General features: G+C 42.5%; 1 protein-coding gene across 2 annotated transcripts in view; it reads right to left on the bottom strand.

Moving 5' to 3' along the window:
* STAG1 (stromal antigen 1) overlaps positions 1–21,270 on the bottom strand; it is a 161,500-nt gene that overhangs the window by 85,808 nt on the left and 54,422 nt on the right. For both annotated transcript variants that reach the window (XM_027650696.1, XM_027650697.1), the window contains exon 5: positions 10,004–10,100. In XM_027650696.1, coding sequence (XP_027506497.1) covers positions 10,004–10,100 — 97 coding nt within the window. The remainder of the gene's footprint in view (positions 1–10,003; positions 10,101–21,270) is intronic.

A 21,270-nucleotide genomic window follows, 5' to 3' on the forward strand; every position in this document is an offset into this window, starting at 1 on the left:
CTCTGGAGCCAGGCTGGGAGAGCTGGAAGTGTTCAGCCTAGAGGAGAGAAGGCTCCAGGGAGACCTTAGAGCTCCTTCCAGGGCCTAAAGGGGCTCCAGGAGAGTTGGAGAGGGATTTTGGACAAGGGATGGAGGGACAGGACAAGGGGGAATGGCTTCCCATTGCCAGAGGGCAGGGTTAGGTGGGATATTGGGAAGAAACTCTTCCCTGGGAAGGTGGGGGGGCCCTGGCACAGGTTGCCCAGAGAAGCTGTGGCTGCCCCAGCCCTGGAAGTGCCCAAGGCCAGGTTGGACGGGGCTTGGAGCAACCTGGGCTAGTGGAAGGTGTCCCTGCCCATGGCAGGGGTGGGACTGGATGGGCTTTAAGATCCCTTCCAACCCAAACCATCCTGTGATTCTATGAACTGCAAAAATCAGTTTTGTTAAAGCACAGTTTTAGAAAAAGCTCCTCTCTGCAGATCAGAAGTAACTTGTCTTCAAGGGCTCTAGAGAAAGAATTTCTGTGATTTCCACCATGTTCCCAGTGGGGAACAAGAAGTGAGAATCTACAGCTGGCTGTCTACTAAAAGCAAAACCTTAAGACACAGAAGACACAAAATTCTTGTTACAAGACGCAGAGTTAAGACTACAAAGGTCACTTGGCACCTCAACTGGCCCAGCAACTGTTGTCATTTCCACTCAGCAGCAGATTCAGACTCCAGAAGTGACACAGGTGCCAAGGTCAGAGGCCAAGTTACAGCTGCAGAGGCTGTCAGGGGAGTCCAGGCCTTCTCTGGGTATCAAAAGAGTCTGAAGGGAGGAAGTACTTTGAGGACTCTGGCTGAGCTCCCTTCAAACAAGAGTCATGTGAGCAATATCCTTGGAATCAAAGGGGCTCCCCACAAATACACTGTCACACACAGCCACTTCCTACAGGAGGAATTCCATGGGAAACACAGAAGCTCTAGTTCGAGATTCTCTACTTCTTTTGGTTCAAAACTTTGGAAAGAAAAAAAAAGGAGACTCTTCCTAAATCCAGCTCTAATTGCAAGAAATTACTTCTGTTTTTATGGAGATCTGTGCAAATAGACTGGTCTCACTTGGCGTGTTACATTTTCTGTTTTCCCTAAAGAAAAAACTAGCAGCTTAAAAGGCAGGCTGTGAGAACACAGCAATAACAGCAATCCTTTGTTCACCTCAAAAGACGCTCTTTTGTTGAAATGCATCTGTCTCTTCTTCATCAATGAAAAAAAAGTCACTTTGGTTAATTAAAGTGACTTCAAGAATATAAGATGAAAATCAAAATGGGGGCCAAAAATGCTTTGAACCAACAGAGCAGAAAATCGCCACTATTTATGTCACCACAAACTGAAATTCCACTACCTCTATATCTATGTAGTTAAATATTTCTACAGTAAGTTTTCTCTCTAATGAGTTGCTGGAAGTATTTCTAGGCCCTTTTTCCTAAGTCACAAGAACTTCTAAGTTATCCAGAACACTTATTTCAACAATGATGAAATGACCAAAACAAGCGGCAGAGACTGTGGTAGATCTGACAAACTGCATTAAAGGGATTTCCAAAGATGATGTTATGACTTTGTAGAAGCCCATTCCCACCACAGATGGTGCCTATTAAAGCCCCCAGACTATTCCTGAGTGAACAGGCTCCAATCAGGGAGAGCTGTGTCACCCTCCTGCCGTCCCGGTGCCGCGGGTGGTGCCGCGGGTGGAGAGCGGCACTGCCAGCTGTTCCCAGCTGGAATGGAACGGGTTAACAGGCAGAAATGCTGAACTCCACACCTGAGACACAACTCCTGAGCTGGGGAGTCACCCCAGACCCGGGCTCAGCTTTGCTGGGGGCTCTCAGAGCCGGGGTTAAACCAGGGTACAGACACTGCTGGCCAGGGAGCTCCTCGCTGCTCCTGCGGGATCTGAGAGCACTTCTGTACAACAAACACCCTTTTCTCCCCCTCCAGGTACCCAAAAACATTCCAGCACACCTCCTGCTCCATGTAAGTAAGGGACACTTCCATGAAAAGGAACTATTGCAGGGCTCAGCTGGTCATGGTTCAGGTTAAAGACAACTGAGGCAGTGTGAGGAGACCTACATGAACAAGGAAGGAAGGAGGCAGTGCTGGAATGTGAGCAGCATATGACTGAGAGTCCACTTTTTCCAAATTCAGATGTATCTTCTTTCAAACTCAAGCTTGTCTTAGTTTCCTAAATCCAGCTACTGTTGAATGCTTGCAGATTAAGAGAATACTGGATTTGGTTTAATAACTTTCTTTGTGCCAGGGAATATGGCTTTTTCAATAGGATACAGACTTTTTTAATCATCCCCACATCTTTCTCTCCAGAAGTAATTACTGCAGTGTACCAGCACTGCACTTCATCAAATAAGTCTGGGGCTTCCTTAATGCAAAAGAGAGAGAATTGCAAATACAGTGTTTGCTGAGAGAAACATCATTTTTGCAATTTAATTCCCACCCTCGGTCTGCAAAAAGTCTGACAATCTCCAGCAGAATTTGCACCTTTGGAAAGATCAGAGCCATGGGGACTCTTCCCATTTGCAATGCAGTCAGGAAGGGCTAAGATCTGGTGGTGGTTGATTGCTTTTGGTAATTAGTTCCTGTCTTCACAGAGAGCACCATCGCTGTCATCTAAAATAAACCCAGCAATGCATCTGACACGCAGGGAGCAAACTCATGTACTGGCAGCATTTCCCAAAACTCCTAGAACAATACTGTCAAGAGGAATCCAAGCAAGGTTTTTCTCATCTGCTCAGTGCAGAGGGTGTCCCTCCTGTAACAGATCTGTATAACACAGAAAGCAAACCCGAGTGAAGAGGAAATGGCACAGATCTGGTTGGTATGACAGTGACTATTCTGAACCACAAACATCAAGAGGTGTTTATTCCTCTTCTCTCAGAAAGTTGTAGCATTAAAGCATCGTCAAACAGAGACTCCTCAGCTGAACCCCTGCAGTCACAGGAGCAGCTCTATTTCCCAGATCGATCTGTCTGTAATTAAATTAATATAGTGGAAAACAAGCAGTAGTATTTGAAAGCCTTACACAATTTATCTCCAACATGTAGTGCCAAAAATAATTTTCCAAGCTCTGAGTTTTACTTAGTAGTACACAGGAGCAGAACACAGACTTTGTTCCAGGCTTACAAGGAGTGCTTTCATTTCCAGCAGAGATTTGAACTTATTATACAGAACTGGCAGCGCAGAATTCATTTCAAAAGTAATTTGTCTTTCCTTACATTATACATTTGCTCTAAAGTATTTTAGTGCCACAGGTTCTGTCAATTAATTCAATGCATTTAAGTTATTTGAAAGTTGATATTAATTCATACTCATAAAGTAGTTAATAGGTGATTTTAAGCCAGCTTATTTTTGGTCTGCTGTCACGTGAAACATGACTAGTTCAATATATTCAGGTAGCAAGTCATAAAGAAAACTCCATGTGGTTTAAATTACTGTTGCTCCCGTTAGCAGTTCCCAGAGTGAACTCCTGCACTGAGGCAGAGTCAGCACAGCAGGTATTTCATTCAGGTTTTCAATCCAAGCCCAGTGTGCCCTTCATTCACACCTCCTGCACCAAAAGCAAATTCCTGGGCTCTTTTCCCCACTCGCTTCTGAGAGTAGCAGGACACACTTTGGGAAGGAGATGCCATCGTCCACAAGTGGCTGTAAAACCACTTTTTACACTCCTTCAACACTTCTTTGTGCTTCCAGATCTGAACAATCTTTTCTTTTAATTTTTTCAAGGCTTCTCATCCCCTGAAGAGTTAGGAACACGCAAAGCTTAAAAGAATCAAAGAAGTGATTTTGTGGCTACTTTTCCCATAGTCAAAGAATTTCTGAAAAGCTAAAGAACGGGAAAAAGAAATAGTGAGGAAGAAAGAGTCCAGGAGATGTCAAAAACCAAATACAAATGCCATCCAGCAGCAAACAGGAGGAAACAGTGAAAACCCTTTTGATTTGAAACAATACACACAACGAAACCAAAGCTTTAGTTTCAAGAATGTCACAAATATTAATCGTTTGTATTTCTTCACAAAAACCTGATTTTGATGAAACCACATTAATTGTGTGTGATATGAATTTATTTCACCTTACCTACCTTCCTTTAGAGAGCTGATGAAACATTTAATGCATGCCTGGCAACCCAAGTTACCTTCCACCCAAGCCAGTTCATAATTTGCATCTTATTTTCAATTTGAATTTTTTAAGTTTTCATTGCAAGACAACCACATCGTAAAAATGACCTCGAGGCTCAGAAACAAGAAGTACAAAGTTCAGATCTCATTTATCTATACCACACATTAAAATTAAAATGAAGTAATCTCCATCTTTCAGACTTACCTTCCCTTTTTGAATGTGGTTAAAGGCATGTTTTTAACTGCTTTGTATAGTTCTGGGGGTGTTTTTATTTCTGTATATCACGCACACAGAATATTTTATAAACCCTTGACATTGCTATGACAAATCTTGTACGAGTAAATAATAATTTTTCAAAATATATATTAGTCCTTTACTTTGCAACTTCTTCCCTGTACTCAGACACTAAAAAAAGGATTTTGTTGAAGAAGCTGTGAGAAAGCAGACATTATACCCTCAATAACAATATTGCCTCCAATGAATGAATCATGTCATTTTCTAATTTGTTCACAATGCGAAATATTTATGATACCAACTTCTTAATAATAAATAAATAAATGACTGAAGAGATAAAGCCTTTTAACACATGCCAAAGTCAGCAACATTTCTCACTATTTGCAGTTTCCTGCAAAAGGCCCATATGCAGGAAATTATATTTATCAGTCTTCATTCCATGCTCAATAACATCCATCTGTCCAGAACAATTGTTCCATCGATCACAAAGCCCCGCACAAATAATTTTTTTTAAACCATTACTCTGTTTACAATGTTATGCCCCCTATAAAAACATTATTAATCAGAGTAAATAAGACTATTTCCCAGTTAATTTGCTTTCTGGAATCCTGTCCAACAGCAAAGCAAACAGTTGTTTGTTCATTGCTTTTCCAGATCATACAATGGCCACTTTATGGTGTTTTTTCCTGGTTTTAGACTTCAATATCCTTTGGCAGAGCAGAAGTCTTTTAGCTTGCCCTTAATTAAGCACATAGAGCACTAATAAAAATCAAAATGAGCATGCATCCTGCATGCAAGCAAGCCAAGTCAGAATTCCTGCACTTACTGACTCAGCTTGCACCATTCCATCAGGATTTTTCAGAGGATCTTCCTAGAGCAGGTGAGGAACAACACAGCATTCCAGGCTGGAGCAGGAGAGTGTGAGGAAGCCCAAGGGCTGACAGGAAACACTCCCTAGAGGTGCTTTCAGCAGGGCAGAGCTCATGCACAGATCCACCCAGCCCTAAGCAAGCCCAGCAACCAGTGCTGCCAGGGGGCAGTTTGGCTGCTCAGCAGTGACTGATTCCTACAGACACCAACCTACAGAGAAGATTCTGAGGGGGAAAATGCACCACGAGAAACATGGGCTAAAGGAACTTCACCTGCTTCCTGCACCAACTACTCCTAAGGACAACTTCAGTGTGCCAAATCAAAGAACCCCTTCCAGCAGTGGAGAGCCCTCACACCCAGGAAAGCCACAGCACTCCTGGAACTGAACAGTGAGGGAGTTCCCCAGTTCTGTTCCATCAGCAAACGCTGTCAGAGCTGTGTGACAGAGGCAAGGCAGGCACTGCTCAAACCACTTCTGAAAACCTCCTCAAGAACTCACAGCTTTCTGGCTTACCTGGCAGAAAATAAATGAGGGGAGGAGATGGGATATGGGAGAGAAAGAATGGGAATAATGAAAGTACTTGAAACTAGTCAAGTAGTTTCCTCTTCAACCAGGAGAGAGACAGCTTTTCCTTACAAAAAAAAAAGCTGCTTTTCTGCCACAGACTTGATGGCTGGTTTTCCTTCACAGCTCAAGAGACTGTTCCAACCACTAATTGCTTCTGGTGAGGAAAAAGAAATATTTATTCCACAAGTATGGCTCTCTGCCTTTAAAATGTGGGGAGGTCAGAGTGCTGTGGAGCTTTCAGATTGTTTACTATCAATAACAGAAGGCAGAAGCAGACAGCCACGCACACACCCAAGGCAGCTCGGAACGGGAGCTCCAGAAATGGAAACAGCCTGGTTGTCATGGCAGCAGAGCATGATACCTGAGCTAATTACTCAGGCTGAGAGGCAGAGCTAATTAGCCCAGATGCAGCATCACCCTGACACAGTAATGATCCTTCTGGGACCTGCCCACGTGTATTGCTGATCAGACATTTCGGTTTGCTCACAGACCTCGGCACAGAAGCGTTCACAAAAAGAAAGAAAAAAATATGTTCCTACAAAGAAGAAAGCAATGGAAGAGAGTTCACAAAAAAAAAAAAAACCAGAAAACTCTGAACACTGACCTGCAACTCTTGTGCAAGGGAGGAGGATGCCTGTGTCCTCACAGTGCTGCACCACACCACAACACTCAGGTCGGCAAGCTCAGGAGTATGGACACACCTCCACCCCCAGGGGCAGGTCCTTGAAAAATCCCTTTCTCATTGTGACAAGCTAAAATCAAAAAGTTCCCTCTTGTCCAATAATGCAAACACCCAAAATAAGTTCCTGACTTAGAAATAAGAAGTTAAATACAACACCATCTGCTTTAGATTGTGAATCCTGTGGAAAATAAATACCTATTACCAACAGACAAACCTGGGGTTTTTCAAGGACTGGAAATAGCATTTACTTGCTGTTTTTCCAGGAAGAAAATGTATTTTAAAACTAACTTTGTCATCTTTCAGCGGCACTATCTGATACGAGATCCTCTGAGAAGCAGCAGCACATTTCAAAAGGGTTGGAAACAAAAACAGGTGAGTGTGTCAGTCCTTCTTAACCATTTTTCTGCCACAGAAATCCAACGTAACGTGATGCAGAAGACCACACAGACAAGCTGGGAAAGGCAGGGATTTTTGTTTGTATTCTTGGAGAAAAAAAACCAGCAAGATAAAGAAAAATCCTGTAAGAAACTATTTCCCCTCTTCATAATCAAAATCAGCAACAAACAGACCGAGCAGGCAAACTAGAGGAAGGATGGCCTGGACAGGGACTCCCAGGCAGAGCTGGGAGTTGAACTGAGATGCTTTGGCAGCTCAATACAAGACACCTCTCTTGTATTGACAATACAAGACACCTCTCATTTATACCAAGTGACTCCCTGCAAACCCAGGAAGAGCAGTGGAGTCAGGCTGAAGTGTTTTCATGGACATTAATGTGTGGCCCAGAACACAGGACGGAACTGAGGGAACAGGTACTCAGAAGAGCTAACAAAGGACAGACATGCTTGAACATTTGGTGCACATTTATTCCATTTTAAGTTGCACAGATCTTTTAAGTTCACCTGCAAAAGTCATTTATTTAATGGTTTTTTTGTATTAACAATTTACACAACATGCCTGCTCACTCATATTTACAAGAGATCACTTCTCACTTCAGGCACATCTCTAAGCAGAGCTGGAGGATGCCAAGAGGTTCATTCAAGCATCTGTGCTGCCCAAGAGAATGGGATAAATACACAGAAATCAATGTTTCTCTGAGCAGAAAGGTATTTTTGTCAGGGTCAATACTGTTGCTAAATCAAACAGTTTGGTGCCTCAACGATTTCTAATTTAAGGTAGAAAACAGGCACACACTCCTCACCTGCTTAAAACTTCTGAAAGACATGTCCAGCTAAGTGAACTTTATATACATTTAGATACCCAATAATTCTAAGCACTGTTCAAATGCTAGATTTATAAACTTAGCATCACCTTCTTAGTTTCCTGAGGCACCTCCTCCCAAGCTAGTTGTGCTCCTCCCTTCAATTAACAAGCACAAAGTTAGGTATATTATCAGTTAGCAGGGGAAAGAAGGCTGGAGAATGAGACAGTGTTAGTGAGCCAAACTGAAAAGAAGAAAATGAAGGAATATTATGGAAGATAAAGCAGCTGTTTTGATTCACAAGGGCCTGTTATTTATCAGAAATAGAAACAACCCAGGATGTCAACAAAGTCTTTTAAGGGAAATAAAAATGTCATAATAGAGCATATAATCTTCCCATGACAAAGGACCTTGGTCTTTCTCCCAAAATACAGAACATCTGTGTGTTTCTGTACCTCATTTCCATTAAGGAAAGCTTCATATGCACTTTCCCCTAAGTGGACTCTCAATAAAAGCCACTCTCTTCTGATAAGCTTTTATTTATTCTAGAAAACAGGTATGTTACTGGAAACTGGAAAGGACTGCATTGTTTGCCAGGAGTTTAGCCCTGTCCTACAGCTGTTACTGTAGCCACTGCAAAAATTCCAACACATGACTAAACCTCCCAAACACACTCTAAGTTCAGGGGATAAGTCATTTTTGCTTCCTTTCTCCAGCCCTTGCTCTTTGGGACCAGAAGGCCACTGGTGGAAGCTCAGCAGAGATATCCCTGAGGGGACAAAGCAGAGGACTGAAAACAGACAGAAAGTCACCACTAAAATAAAAAAAGCCAAGAAAGTCAATGCCATCAGCCACTCTGCTGCTGCCTCAGCCAGTAACAGAAAGCTTTTCTGGGAAGCACAGGGCTCACAGTGGGCATTCAGCCTGCACCAGGCACTAACAAGAGCTTTAAAACACAGGAATCTTAGCAGAGTGCTGCCTTCTCTAACGAGGAGAAAGAAGGGAAGTATAAATTAGAGAGCAGCAGGGGAATGAAGATATTTATGACATGCCTTCATCAAAAGCTTGCACCAACAAGAATAAAAACATATGGCCAAAGATGCCTTTGGATTAATGCTGCCCAAATTCTTACAAAGAAGCTTCTGGTTTGGTTTTTTTCATATACACCTCTAGGAGAGAGCTAAAAAAAGCAAACAGAACACAACTACTTTCACATGAGCTGCCAAACAGGGCTGACAAATGTTTCAGGGATTGGGTGTGAACAGCACAGACACTGACACAGGCTGGGAACTGAAATTCCAACCTTCAGCCCTTCCACAGAATGCTTCCAGAGCTCCAGGCTTTCCTACCATCCACAGAATAAGTTTATTGCCTTCAGCTAGGAAAAGGGGTTGCTGATCCTGCTGATGGTTCCTATTTCTTTTCTCTGATGCTTTTAACTGTACTTGGGACTTCACCTTATACTTAAGAAGGAAGAAAAGGGATTTCTACCCAGATCATTTGGTGCCTACAGGTATATTCCCACATCAGTTACAAAATGAAGAAAAGAAGTTCTGAATTGTGGTTATTTTCAACTCTACTCAGAGCATATTCCAGAAAGCATCAGGAAACAGTAAATAGTTTGGGTGCTACAGAGAGAGAAGAGCTCTGTCTTTGTCTCTTTTCAAGGCTGAGTTAACTGAAAGAAGACAACACATGAAAAATTCATTAGAAGGCAGTGTGGCAACAGAACACAGAGAGGCCAGTGCTGCAGCAATGGAGCTGCTTAAAGAGGGACAAAAGGCAGGGCACTCGCTGCTGACTTGAGAAGGTATCACAGGGGAAGAAACAGGACTGGTGCTTCATTCACAGGAAATCTTTCTTGTTAATCCAAGGCAACTGAAGCTTGACTCCTTCCTCTTCAGATTAAAGAAAATATCATTTTCCTAGAACAGAAGAAAAAATAACAAAGTTAAGGTATAGCTACACCTACTGACTCCTGTAATTTAACAAATGGGGCAGAAAGAGGAAGGGGAAGCAAAGCTACGCCTACCTGGAGTACCAGAGCTTCTGCCTCCTGTTGCTGACGAGCAGAGTGTCTCTGTGGGGACTTTACACTTTGGGCTGATGACAGCAAAGTGAGAAAGAGTAGCCCCTGACAAACAAGCTTTAAACACAGTCATTGTGGAATGCAGACAATATTCCATCTCACCCATGCACAGAGTAGCACCAATGTGAGTGTCTCCCACACCTCTCCCACACTGCACTAACACACGTGTGAACAATGGCAGGTTTATTCCACACAACTTGTTTCCCACGTTCTGTACCTCGACATCCTGAACACTGGATAAAGAAGTTGATTAAATCCAGAAGTGCTATGTCCCTGTCTTGCTTATATGATTCAATCCAGTCGTCCACCACGGACTGTCAAGAAAAAAAGAACACTTATCAGAGACTCTTACAAAGGGCTTTATTAAAGGCAAATGACTTATGGTTTTCAGAATATCATTTTATAGCTGACCATTTATCGTGCATAATTATACATGAATACAAATTCAGAAATCTATGCACCTTCTCTCAGGGTGGAGACAGAACAAATATTGTCAGAGAGCATCATTTTCTGGTATTGTAATTGTATAAGCACAAGTTCAAATTGAAATTTCTGTAATTCCTCAGAATTCTACTTAAGAGTACTTTTTCAGTTTCAAAATTGTGTTGAAAAAGACCCAAACACTGTTGCTCCATTCAGAATGGCCAACACATATTCCCAGAAAAATCGGTGAGTAGAAACCTTTGGGGTAATTACTGATTTTATATTGCACAGTGAACACCTCAGTATTCCTAAAGGCCAAGGCAGTGCATCAGTCACTCAGAAACACTGTACAAGGGTCAGGAAGACAAAATGCAATGAGGAATACTGGGTAAATAACATACAATACACACAAGTTGGAGGTGGACTGCCTGGGAATCAGCAAGTCAGCTGGATCACAGTTAATGAAGCTGAGCCCCTGTTTCAAAGTGCCCTCAGAACTACAGGTAGCCAGGTGATATTTTTATAATCCCTGATATTCCAAGCTCCTCAGCTACAAAAACATTGCAGGTAAGAAATTAATTTTTTGAAAAAAAATCACATCACCACCCCCATGCCCACAAAACCAGCTCCCATCATGCTGACAGAGAATGAACAGCAAAGACAAAATCCAAACAATTCTATCTCTCAGAAAAAATGTGCCTTTTTCTTAGCTAAGCTTTAAGGACAGGATCTCAAAAAATCTCTCTGCAGTTTCCAGCTCATCCAAGAGCAAACTCCCCTGCCCAGCAGTGGGAGCTGGGCAGGTGTTTGAGGCAAAGGAAGCAGCAAAGCAGCTGTTTGTGCACTAGAGACAAACCCCCGAGCTGAGCCAAACACCCCATGTTTAACAGAGACACTGTGCTGCCCTTAAACCAGGCTCACACTGGCACTATGACCCCACTGTGCTGCCCTTAAACCAGGCTCACACTGGCACTGTGACCCCACTGTGCTGCCCCAGGCTCACACTGGCACTATGACCCCACTGTGCTGCCCCAGGCTCACACTGGCACTATGACCATGGCATTCAACAGATCTGAACACTCCACTGGAAAGGAAGTTTGTGCAGGTTTTCTCTCCCAGTACACCCCCCCCCCCCCCCCCAGGAGGAGAAGCAACCTTACAAAAGGGTCCCTCTGCTACTTAGAAGAAATCAAAAAGCAAATCTTGGCCTCAAATTAAGCTTTGCCACCCTGTTATTTCATCATGGATTCAGGCCTGTTCCTGTAAGTATCCATCACTTCCATCAATCCCCACAGTTCTCCAGGGCACACAAACCCAAATGTAGCCAAATGTAAAAATTATTTACTAAACCAAATATTGACAGAGCTTAATGACCAGACTGTTGGTGTGCTACCAATGTGCAAGATTTGTTTGAACAGCTCTGTTACTGGAGATACTGGAACAACATGCAATTGCCAGCAGGTATTTTGCACACTAAAGAAAAGAGCAGCTGTGCTGGCTCAGCCCACAGGCTCACCTGCCCACGGGGGTTAGACCCAGAGGGGAAAGCATAAGAAAAATGCAGGAACCAACTGCTATTTCTGAGTGACTCTCCCAGCCCCTCAAGACCCCAGTGTATTTGTTCCCTCATGAACGTGTCTGTCTAAACCAGAGAGTTGTATACCTACATCATCTTGAAGCAATGTGCCAGGGTTAATTATTCACTGCAAAATAAAAGAACAACGGTGTTTTAAACTTGCCAATTGTTAGATCTATTTGATGCAACAGAACGCTTTTACTTAAAAGAAATAAAAGAAAACAAATCCCAAGCCCCTGTTTGTATTTCCCATGCTTCTGTCTGGTCATCCCTTTTCAGGGAGAGTAGTCCTACTCTGTGCCATGTGGCTTGCACAGAAATACTTCCCTGTCTTTATCTTTGCCCACTCTAGTCACACATCTCTTACCAGTTTCTGAAGTCTACTATATTCTTCTTTGAGCCTGCTTTTCCTGAGTGTTAATAACTAGTCCCCAGCACCTGTGCACTGTCCAGAGCCTGGTTTCACATTAAACACTTCCTGTGGAAGCAAAGCTGACCCAAGAAATTCCTTCCCACGTTGCCTTACTCCTGTTTGCTGCTACAACACATGGCCCCTTCAGCTACAGCACTGCAACTGTTTCTGGACTGTGCTACAAATATTGCCAGTGAACCCATCCAGACCGAAAAAAAGGGGAGTGGAGAGGAGACATCTGGAGGAGTATCTTTCAATTTTGTTTCTGTTTCTTTTAAATAATTATTTAATTGATTTTTGCAGCACTACCTCAAAACTGTAGCATCAGTGCAGCTCATCTCCCTTCTGCTATTTCTGTCTCTCAACCAGAAAGGATCATGTGGGACACACTGTGCCCTTGGGCACTGTCCTACCTAGGGTGGCACTTGCATTTTCAACCCAGAACCACAATGCAATTTAGAGAAAAATAAAGACAAGCAGCTCCTCTCCAGGCTCAGGGACCAGGCTTGAGGCAATGCAGAGTCCTCAGTGGCAGCAGTAGATAAGAAAAGCAGAAAAATCAGAGTTAAGGCTCTGAGCAGGAATAACAAAGACTGTCTGGACCTAGAACTGACAAAGCTTTAACTAAAATTGGAATGTTTGGGTAGATCCATTTGCCCTAACTTGACATGCACAAGCTCCTCAGTCCCTTTGCACTCGAGATCACATGTAGATGTGAGCACACACCCCCATGTACCACAACATCCAGTGGAGCTGTCAGTGTAAGAGCCCCCTGGAGCAGGGGGTGCTGAGCAGAGGTGGTTCCTGCTGTAAAACCCTCGGGGTTGCCCTGAGCAGATCCCAGTGACTGTCCAAGGAGCTGAGGTGACAAGTCCCACACAGGCACCTGCCCTGACAATCAGCACAGAGCCAACAAACTGCTCCTCTAACCCCCCAAAATCAGTGCCTCAACATAACCACCCCAGTCCCACAGCACTCAGCCCCTCATGCACACTTGGCACCACTTGCTGGTTAATTTTGTCAGAGATTACAGTTTAAGGCAACAGGAGATAATGAAGCCAGACTACATATGCTCCAACAGTTGGAACTTAATCAAACTGTTGACTTTCGATGTAACAGAAAAGAGCTATAAAAACTGAAAACACTAGGATAAAAAATAAAAATGATACACACTGGACCCAAAATAGACACAAGTATCAACTGCAGCAAGACAAAACAGCACTAACCCAAATACCAGGCAAAAAGGTTGAAGATGAGCAAACTAGAAATCAAAGAACAGGCAATCCGTGTAGCAAGCAGTCCATGCCAGAAATGGAATTGTTTTGCATAAACATGTATAGAGAGGACTCCTATTAAACACAAGGATTTCTAACCAACAGCTCCCAGGTTACAGCAAACCATCCACAACGGTTTTATCTTGTTAGCCACCTCCACCCAGTCTCCTGTTTTTCAAGAGCTTTTCACACATAAGCCAAGAGCAAACCCCCGTTTGGTGACCTTGCCCAGAGACACCCTGCCCTGGCCCCTCCATGTCCCCTGCCCCAAACACAGAGGGATGCTGAGGGAAGACACAGGTGGTGACAGGGGCAGGGAAGGGCCAGGCAGCCCCTTGCACAGGTCCAGGCAGGCCCCATCCCCCCCACAGGAGTCGTGCTGCCCACTCCCACAGGAACAGATCTCGGGAGCTGCTCCGCTGGTACCCGTCTGCTTCCAGAGGTTTTTGCCCCGGGATGCAGCAGAGGGCATGGATTTGCCATCTGGAAATGTGAACCCACATGCTGTGCATGAAAGAGATGATAAATTCAGCATTCCTGCAGCACAGGACCCACAGCACACGTGCTGCAGCAGCCTGCCCAGGGGCAGAGATCCAGGCATTTGGGATTCACCAAATTCAAAGCACGTGCCCAGGGAAAAGGCTCCTTGAAGAGAAGCTCAGTTACAGATTATTCCAGTAACACCAACAACCCTCTTCCACTCCCTGCTGTCAGAAAACATCTAGACCTATACCCACACACAATTCTATACATATATATATATATACACACATATATGGATGCACCACATCTCTGGGTCAGTCAACAAGTCCATGTAAGTACTTGTTACAAAAATAAGACTCTTAAACCTTTTTTTTTTTTTTAGGCTGAAAATGCTTCTCTTCTTAGAACTGATTAAAAAAAATCAAGGTCCCCTGCAAATGGCAGATGATGTATGGTACAAATAAATAGTCAGTACAAAGATTTTCCAAAGCCTGTGACAGTTTCCAAGAGTCTCACAGGAACAAACTCTCTGGTGAGTCTCTTTTAAGAACTAAAAGATAATTTGAACTTTAATTTGAAGAATATGCCAAACAAGCAACCCTACAGAAGTAAGAAGCTTAAAGAAAGTCACGTAAGTAGCAGAATAGATCCATAGTGTGAGTAAGCAACTTCAAATCAATCAACTTGCAGAAATATTGACCTTCACATCTCAAAGGCTCCTAAAAGATAAACAGGAGCATTTTATAGTCCTGAAGAGCGAGAGCAGCTCGGATTGCCAGTAAAAGCAAGTCTGCTGTAATGAATGAAATAATGAAGTAGTTATCTTATTACCTCCTGGAGGCTCTGCAGCTCTGAATCCAGCTCCTGTTCCTTCAGTGCAAGAGCATTACCACACTGAGGAGCACTAAGTGCTGGAGGAACCAGGGGGACTAACTGCAGAGGATACCTTGCCAGCTCGAGGAAATTAGCACAGTCCCACTAAATATTAATGAAAGTGGATTTCAAAAAAGCTATTTCCCAATTTAAATGAGGTAACAATCTGGCAGCAGTGCTACTAACAAAAGTGAAAACAAATGACACCATATACAGAGTGGATGTTAAATGCAAGATCTGAGTCAAGTGTAAAGCAAGGCAAATCGAGGATAAAGAACACTGAAGTAATTTGCCATTTCATACAACTGATCTGGACACGCTTCATTTGCAGGGAATGTGACAGCACAAAGAATGACTCTACAGTGGGTCTGCAGGGTGTTTACATTAAGGTAGGAAAAAATCCAGAAATCAAAGCTTACTCTAACAACTTCTGCCAAAAACCCAAAGTTACTCAAATGGAGCGTGAACCATATTAAAACAAAAAAAGGAATGGTAGTGAAATTAAAGATTTCAATTAAATGTATAAAGAGCAGCCCAAAGAGAAGAGAAAAGTAGAAAATGTGCTGTAACAGATAGTGAGAAGAACTGAGAGAGTGCACTGAAAATAAGGACCTGGGGAAACAAAGGCAAGTAGTGAAAGACTACTTTTAGAGTGAATCTGTTCAGGTTTCTTTTTTAAAGAATAAAAGTCTTTCAAGGTTAAATTCTGTGAAGAACTGAAGCAATTACACAGTTACTGGGGATAAAGTAGTTCCTGGCACGTGAAAGTGTGTGCAGTTTAGACTGTGCCTTACACTGCAAGATGAGTGATTGCATTCCAAACCACAGGCAGCAGGTCTAATATGCACCCACTGAAAAACCTAATGTGGGGTTAATCAAAAGAACTGTAGGTTGAGAAGCTGCATTTTATTCTTTTTCCTCTAAAGATAATTTTAAATTATTAAAGAGTTCATACTTTGCCAACACCTAGCAAACACTTTCTGATAAACCAAAATATTTTATTTTTTTTTAGAAAAAAATCTCATTTTGAGGTAACATTACCTATTTCTTGATTTTTCATCATAAGCAAAGATGGGAAAATGTTTCATGCAGTGTCTGCCTATACAGCTTGTTATTTCCTAATGCCCAGAGAGGGAAAGTATACAATCCTAGAAGTATTTGTTCCCAACAAAACTAAGGGATTCATACTCCCCACACAGAGTTCTCTCTGTTTGGCACTTTGTGTAAACACATATTTCTCTGCAGTAGAATGGGTATTACATATCAGTGCACAGGGAAATCAGTGTAACACCTTACACTGAACCATCTGGGGAAAAAAACCACTACTTGAAGAAAAAACATTCAGTTCTCTTCTGAGAATATTAGAATGGCACAATGTACCTGCCATCACACTGATGTGCATAAAAGGTACGGGGAAAAGTCTTCTTCCAACTGGATTAAAATCCCAGGAACTGCACTGCTCAGGGCTGTAGCTCCCCCCCTGAGCCCTCAGAAAAGGTGGGTGCACCGTGCAGAGGCCTCACACCAAGCACATTTTCCCCATTGTACAGAGATTTTGTAGGTGCTCATCTCTCCCAGTTGCCCTGTTACACATCCAGCGGGCTGTGTCTGTCTGAGCTGGGCCAGTCACGGGCAGCAGTGGTTCTGAGATGCCACAAAGCATCCAAACTACTCCCAAAAACTGAAGAGGAGAATGGAAAAATCCTCAAAGAGATCCAGAAACAAAACTGAGTTATTCCAGTAAGAGAGACCCGTCGATTTGTTAAAACACATGACTGGTGCTCCTTTGCACAATTTGTAAAGGGTTCACAGATCACCCCAGATGCTCCAAAAATGTCAGCATTCTAGAGAGCAAAAGCCTTCTCCAGCTTTGAATAGTGGGGGTATTTCCAGGTACAAATGCTTTCACACTGCACTGCTGGCACATGTGCTCACATGAACAGCAAATCATCTGCCATCTTCTAACATCACAAGGGAAAATAAACCTTGTGTGACGACTGCAGAAACATTCATTTGGTATTAAGGGATACCCTTCTAATTAATTACTGCTTTGTTTGGTGGTTGAATTGTTCCCAGGGTAACAACCATGGGTACGTGCACCAAATTTTGATTTTATTTCCTTTGAATTCAGGAGGATACAACCAAAAGCAAGGCAAGATTAGGCTGCAGAAGAAATCCACCTAGCAAAATGAGAAGGAAATACTAGTTTAAATGTCAATAACAGCTGCAGTCATTTTACCCAGTAAACTTTAGAGAATGCAAACTCAAGCTCCTAAGGAGTTTTGAGACAGTCTAAGGAAACCCTAAGCTATTATCCATCTGTCCAGTTAGACAATACAGTGCTGTTAAAATATAAGGACAAGGAAACTAAAACATGCCCTCAACACAAAAAAAATGGGTAATATTTCGTATCATATATTTGTATATTATTAATCTTCAAAGACCTTCACTTCCAGAAATAGCTGAGGCAGACACAGAGACATGATCCAGCAAAAAATACTTTTAGTAGGGAGAAGAGAAAACTCAGGGAAGAGAAAGCCATTAAGGGCACTGAGAACACAGACACCACATTCACCCTGAGCTGCAAAGAGTCAGTGGTGGGAGAATTCCCAAATTCCTTTTCACCACCTTATTCTCTCTCAACTGCCACTGCCAGAGACAGGAGATTGGGTTTTTCATACAATCCAGCTACAGCTGCTCTGATGTTTTTTATCTCCAGTATATATGTAAAAACATACACGGAATTCCTCCTGCATAAGGTGGATACGGTTACACAGTCATTCTAATCAAGAGTAAGTCTGAGCTGCTGCCAGAGATGAGCTGAATCAAGAAGCTTATCCAGCTGAAAAAAAATCTACCAGTGTCATGTTCTAGTCCAATCTATTTCTTGGTGTGACTACAAAACACTCAAGAAAGGTGTAAAAACCATCAGCTGTGGGAGCGGGAGAAGGTGGGACCGATCCGTTCATCAGCAGCTGCAGCTCATGCAAGATTAAAGCAGGCACATAACAAGGAAGGATGAAGGAACATTGGGATTATCTATATTGCATAATGATTATGTGATTAAAATAACTGCCAGGTGAAATTCCAGGGCTGTTGAGAGCAGTAAAGCAAAGCTTAATCCCTGCAGGATGTGTCAGGAGCCGGGCGAGAAAGCTGAGCACAAAGTGGGGTTTGCTCTGCCACCAACCCCCTTCCCCAGAGGAGCACAGGCACCACATCCATTTCTCCCCTAAATGCCATGAAAATACAAAAACTACAGGAGCTGTAGGGATATGGCACATTAATGAGACCAATAAATATGTACCAGCTCTTTGGAAGAACTATCTTGCATTTCTCGTACAGATCATCAAATCTCTAAAGGACTGAAGAAAAGACTGGAGGTACCAGGAATCCCAATCAGAAAATTATTTCAGAAACAGATGTTGATGACTAAATGTCATCCCAACCTGACACACTGTGATAAAAGAAAGTGGCAACCACACCATTAACACGTAGTGCATAGAGAACAAAGCAAGCTCTGCTTCCTTTACTTCCTCAATGTTACTTCCAACAGACCAAATGTGGATTTGTAAGGATGCATCCCCCTTTTTTCTGCATGTAGAACCTCAGTTTGCAACAGAGAGGTGGATAAACCCTGAAAATCAGTATCATACTGAAAATAATACTGAAAATACTGTTAACAATTCAGAAATATTTTCAATTAGTAATAATGAAAGAGTTTGAATCCTTTCAGATAGTCAACTGAAGGGGAAAAAAAGGTTTCCTGATGTTCCTGCTCTCACCTCAAACCCTCTGGCCAGGGTAGGACTGTGAGCAAGAGCCACACCTCGTCACCATGAGCCCAGCAGGTGCAAAGGTGACACAGCCCTGAGGCTGAAGCACTAGAGATAAAGAAAACTTCTCCTGGCAGGGAACACAGTGCTACAAACAGAGCACTGTTACTGGGACAGGGAGGGAAACTCAAAGGACACAAATGCCCACGTGCCAAGGTGTCCAGACAAGAGCAGTGAGGAACCACTGCACTCCTGGTCTCTGCAAAGACAAAGAAGAACTGTTGGCCCAGTGAAAACTTCCTTTTCAGCCCACCAGAAAGCTCTGTTTGGGTACCTACCCTAAAATGCCAGCTGGCATACAATGGAGCCACATTTACTCTGGGCCATGTCTAATCAACACCAGCATTACCTTTACTGGCTGAGCTCAAGCAGAGGGCGCAGGTTTTTTGGGGTTTTTTTCCAAGTCAGCCTCTAATCTGTCGTGACCTGCAAACATCAGTTAAGGGTGACTGTAAAGCACAGAATATCCCAGAGTAATTGAGGCATAGATCTGTTCATGTTCTGCCCCTGAACACCTCCCAGAATCACTGAGGATCCATTCTCTCTGCTGTTCTGGGGAACAAATCCCCTGAGCACACAGGAGCTGCATGTCCTGTCACACTTCACACAAAGAGCTGCTGACAGAAAAACCTCTGAACAACTGACTTTATGAGGGATTCCAGAGCAAACTAAACCCACTGCCAACGATCTGATCCCAACTTCCCGTGGGTATCAATGGATTTACAGAGTCCAAACAACACTGAGCACCAACACACCCAGCACTGAGTGAGAGAGGCAAAGACTTGATGCAAAGAGCAGCCCCCAAGTTATGTACACGTGAAATACAAAATATTGAGCTGACTTTGGGACCCTAAAAGAGGGAACCAGCAATAAGCCTGAAGAGAAGCAGCAAATGAATCCTGCTGTGAGAACCAAAATAGAGCAGAAGCTTAAAAGAAGTGGGAATTGAATTCAGCTACAGACTTCCATGAGTTGGCATCACAAAGCCAGGAAAATCTAACAGCTAAAATAAATCCTGAGAGCAAATAGCAGGAGCAGATAGATCAGAAATGAAAGCACACAATTCCCATGTAATCTCAGGATATATTAATTGAGTTTTCCTGAGTTTTCATTGCTGGAAGGAAACATGGGAGCACTATAAAAAAAAAAAAAAGACTGTTCATATTACAGGGAAAGAAGTAAATATTGAGGAACAATAGGTTCTGACAAATACAAATATATGGCACTTGTTTGAAAATTGGAATACTGACAAAATTGCTAAGATTGGGCACAAAAAATCTGCATCAACATCAAAACTATGAAACCCAGAAATGCCAAGCATTCCTAACTGTTACATTAAAATCCCTAAGCTATTATAGACAAATATAAGTTTATCTTATAGATAAAGTTTAATAAGTTTAGCTTATAGAACCTTGGTTTTACAGGAGATTGTTGTCCAGAAGGGCAAGTTAAAAATATTAAATCACATTTTAATTGCATTCTCTTTCCTACTACAGGGTTTCTTTATTTATTTTTTTTTAAATTTTTTTACCAACAGTAATTTTTTCAAAGGTGCAAAAGTAACACATACTCTTGAAATGATGGCTCATGTCATTTAAGCCTGTTTGTATCCCAGGCCTTTAAATACACTTGCCTATTCCTTTACTATTTGCATGTAATTTCTCCCCTGCTCAGCCTGCGCTGTCTCCTCCTCTCTCTTCCAGGTAGGGTGGGTACTTTAGGGATGTGAGTGCACATATATATGTGATACAGATGCTCCATTTTTCAGGACAATTCCTTTGCATTTGAATTCCAAAGGTTAATACAAACATGCAGACAGGTTTGGTGTTTTTTTTTTTTTAGAATCTCATCTGCAGACTTCTGGTGGCATCTCTTTTGAAACAGATGACATGTATCAAAGTCAATCCCACACACACACACACACACATGGAGTCATCAAATATCAAAGCAATCAGCCACTGCTTTTCATTTGGCTCCTGCAAATATCAATAACTCTTAAGACAAACATACTACATGAAGTATATTGTATGTTCTGTATCACAGTAAAACCAGAAAATAGACTCCAGATGTTTCCTCAAATCCTGCCAAAAACGAAATTTGAAAAAGTGTTGCAAACCAAGCAAAGTTGGAAGCTCTGATGCAGGAAAAAAAGGCACAAGGAATCTGTAGCTTTGTTAGCAGCAAATTTGTTCTGTCTTCACCTACTAGATAAGAAGGTCAATCCTGAATAAGTGTAAATACAGAAACTGTGAAGAAAAAAATTGTCTCATTTTCTTCCAGTTCATTACTTACTTAAAATTACATCTCAGACCTTCCACAGATTTGAGACTGAAAGAAAATTTTCAACAGCTTTCATTCATTTGGAACATTTGATTCCTTTGGGAGTTCATCAGACTCAGCTTTTAGCTCCACTAAAAGTAATACTGCAAATGGGACTTGGCACCTCATTTTCAAAATTTGTAATTTTCTCATCTTAGTCAGCACCAAAGCAAACAAACAAAGTGATAACTGCCCAAGCCCTGTTCTGTTGAAATGCAGAGAAAAGGAGGTTTGCTTGAACAATCCTTGAGTAGGAAGGACTGCCAGCTTTGCACTGCCCCAGCTGAG

The sequence above is a fragment of the Corapipo altera genome, unplaced genomic scaffold, assembly GCF_003945725.1.
Source record: "Corapipo altera isolate COAL_440 unplaced genomic scaffold, ASM394572v1 54, whole genome shotgun sequence".
Classification (NCBI taxonomy): domain Eukaryota; kingdom Metazoa; phylum Chordata; class Aves; order Passeriformes; family Pipridae; genus Corapipo; species Corapipo altera.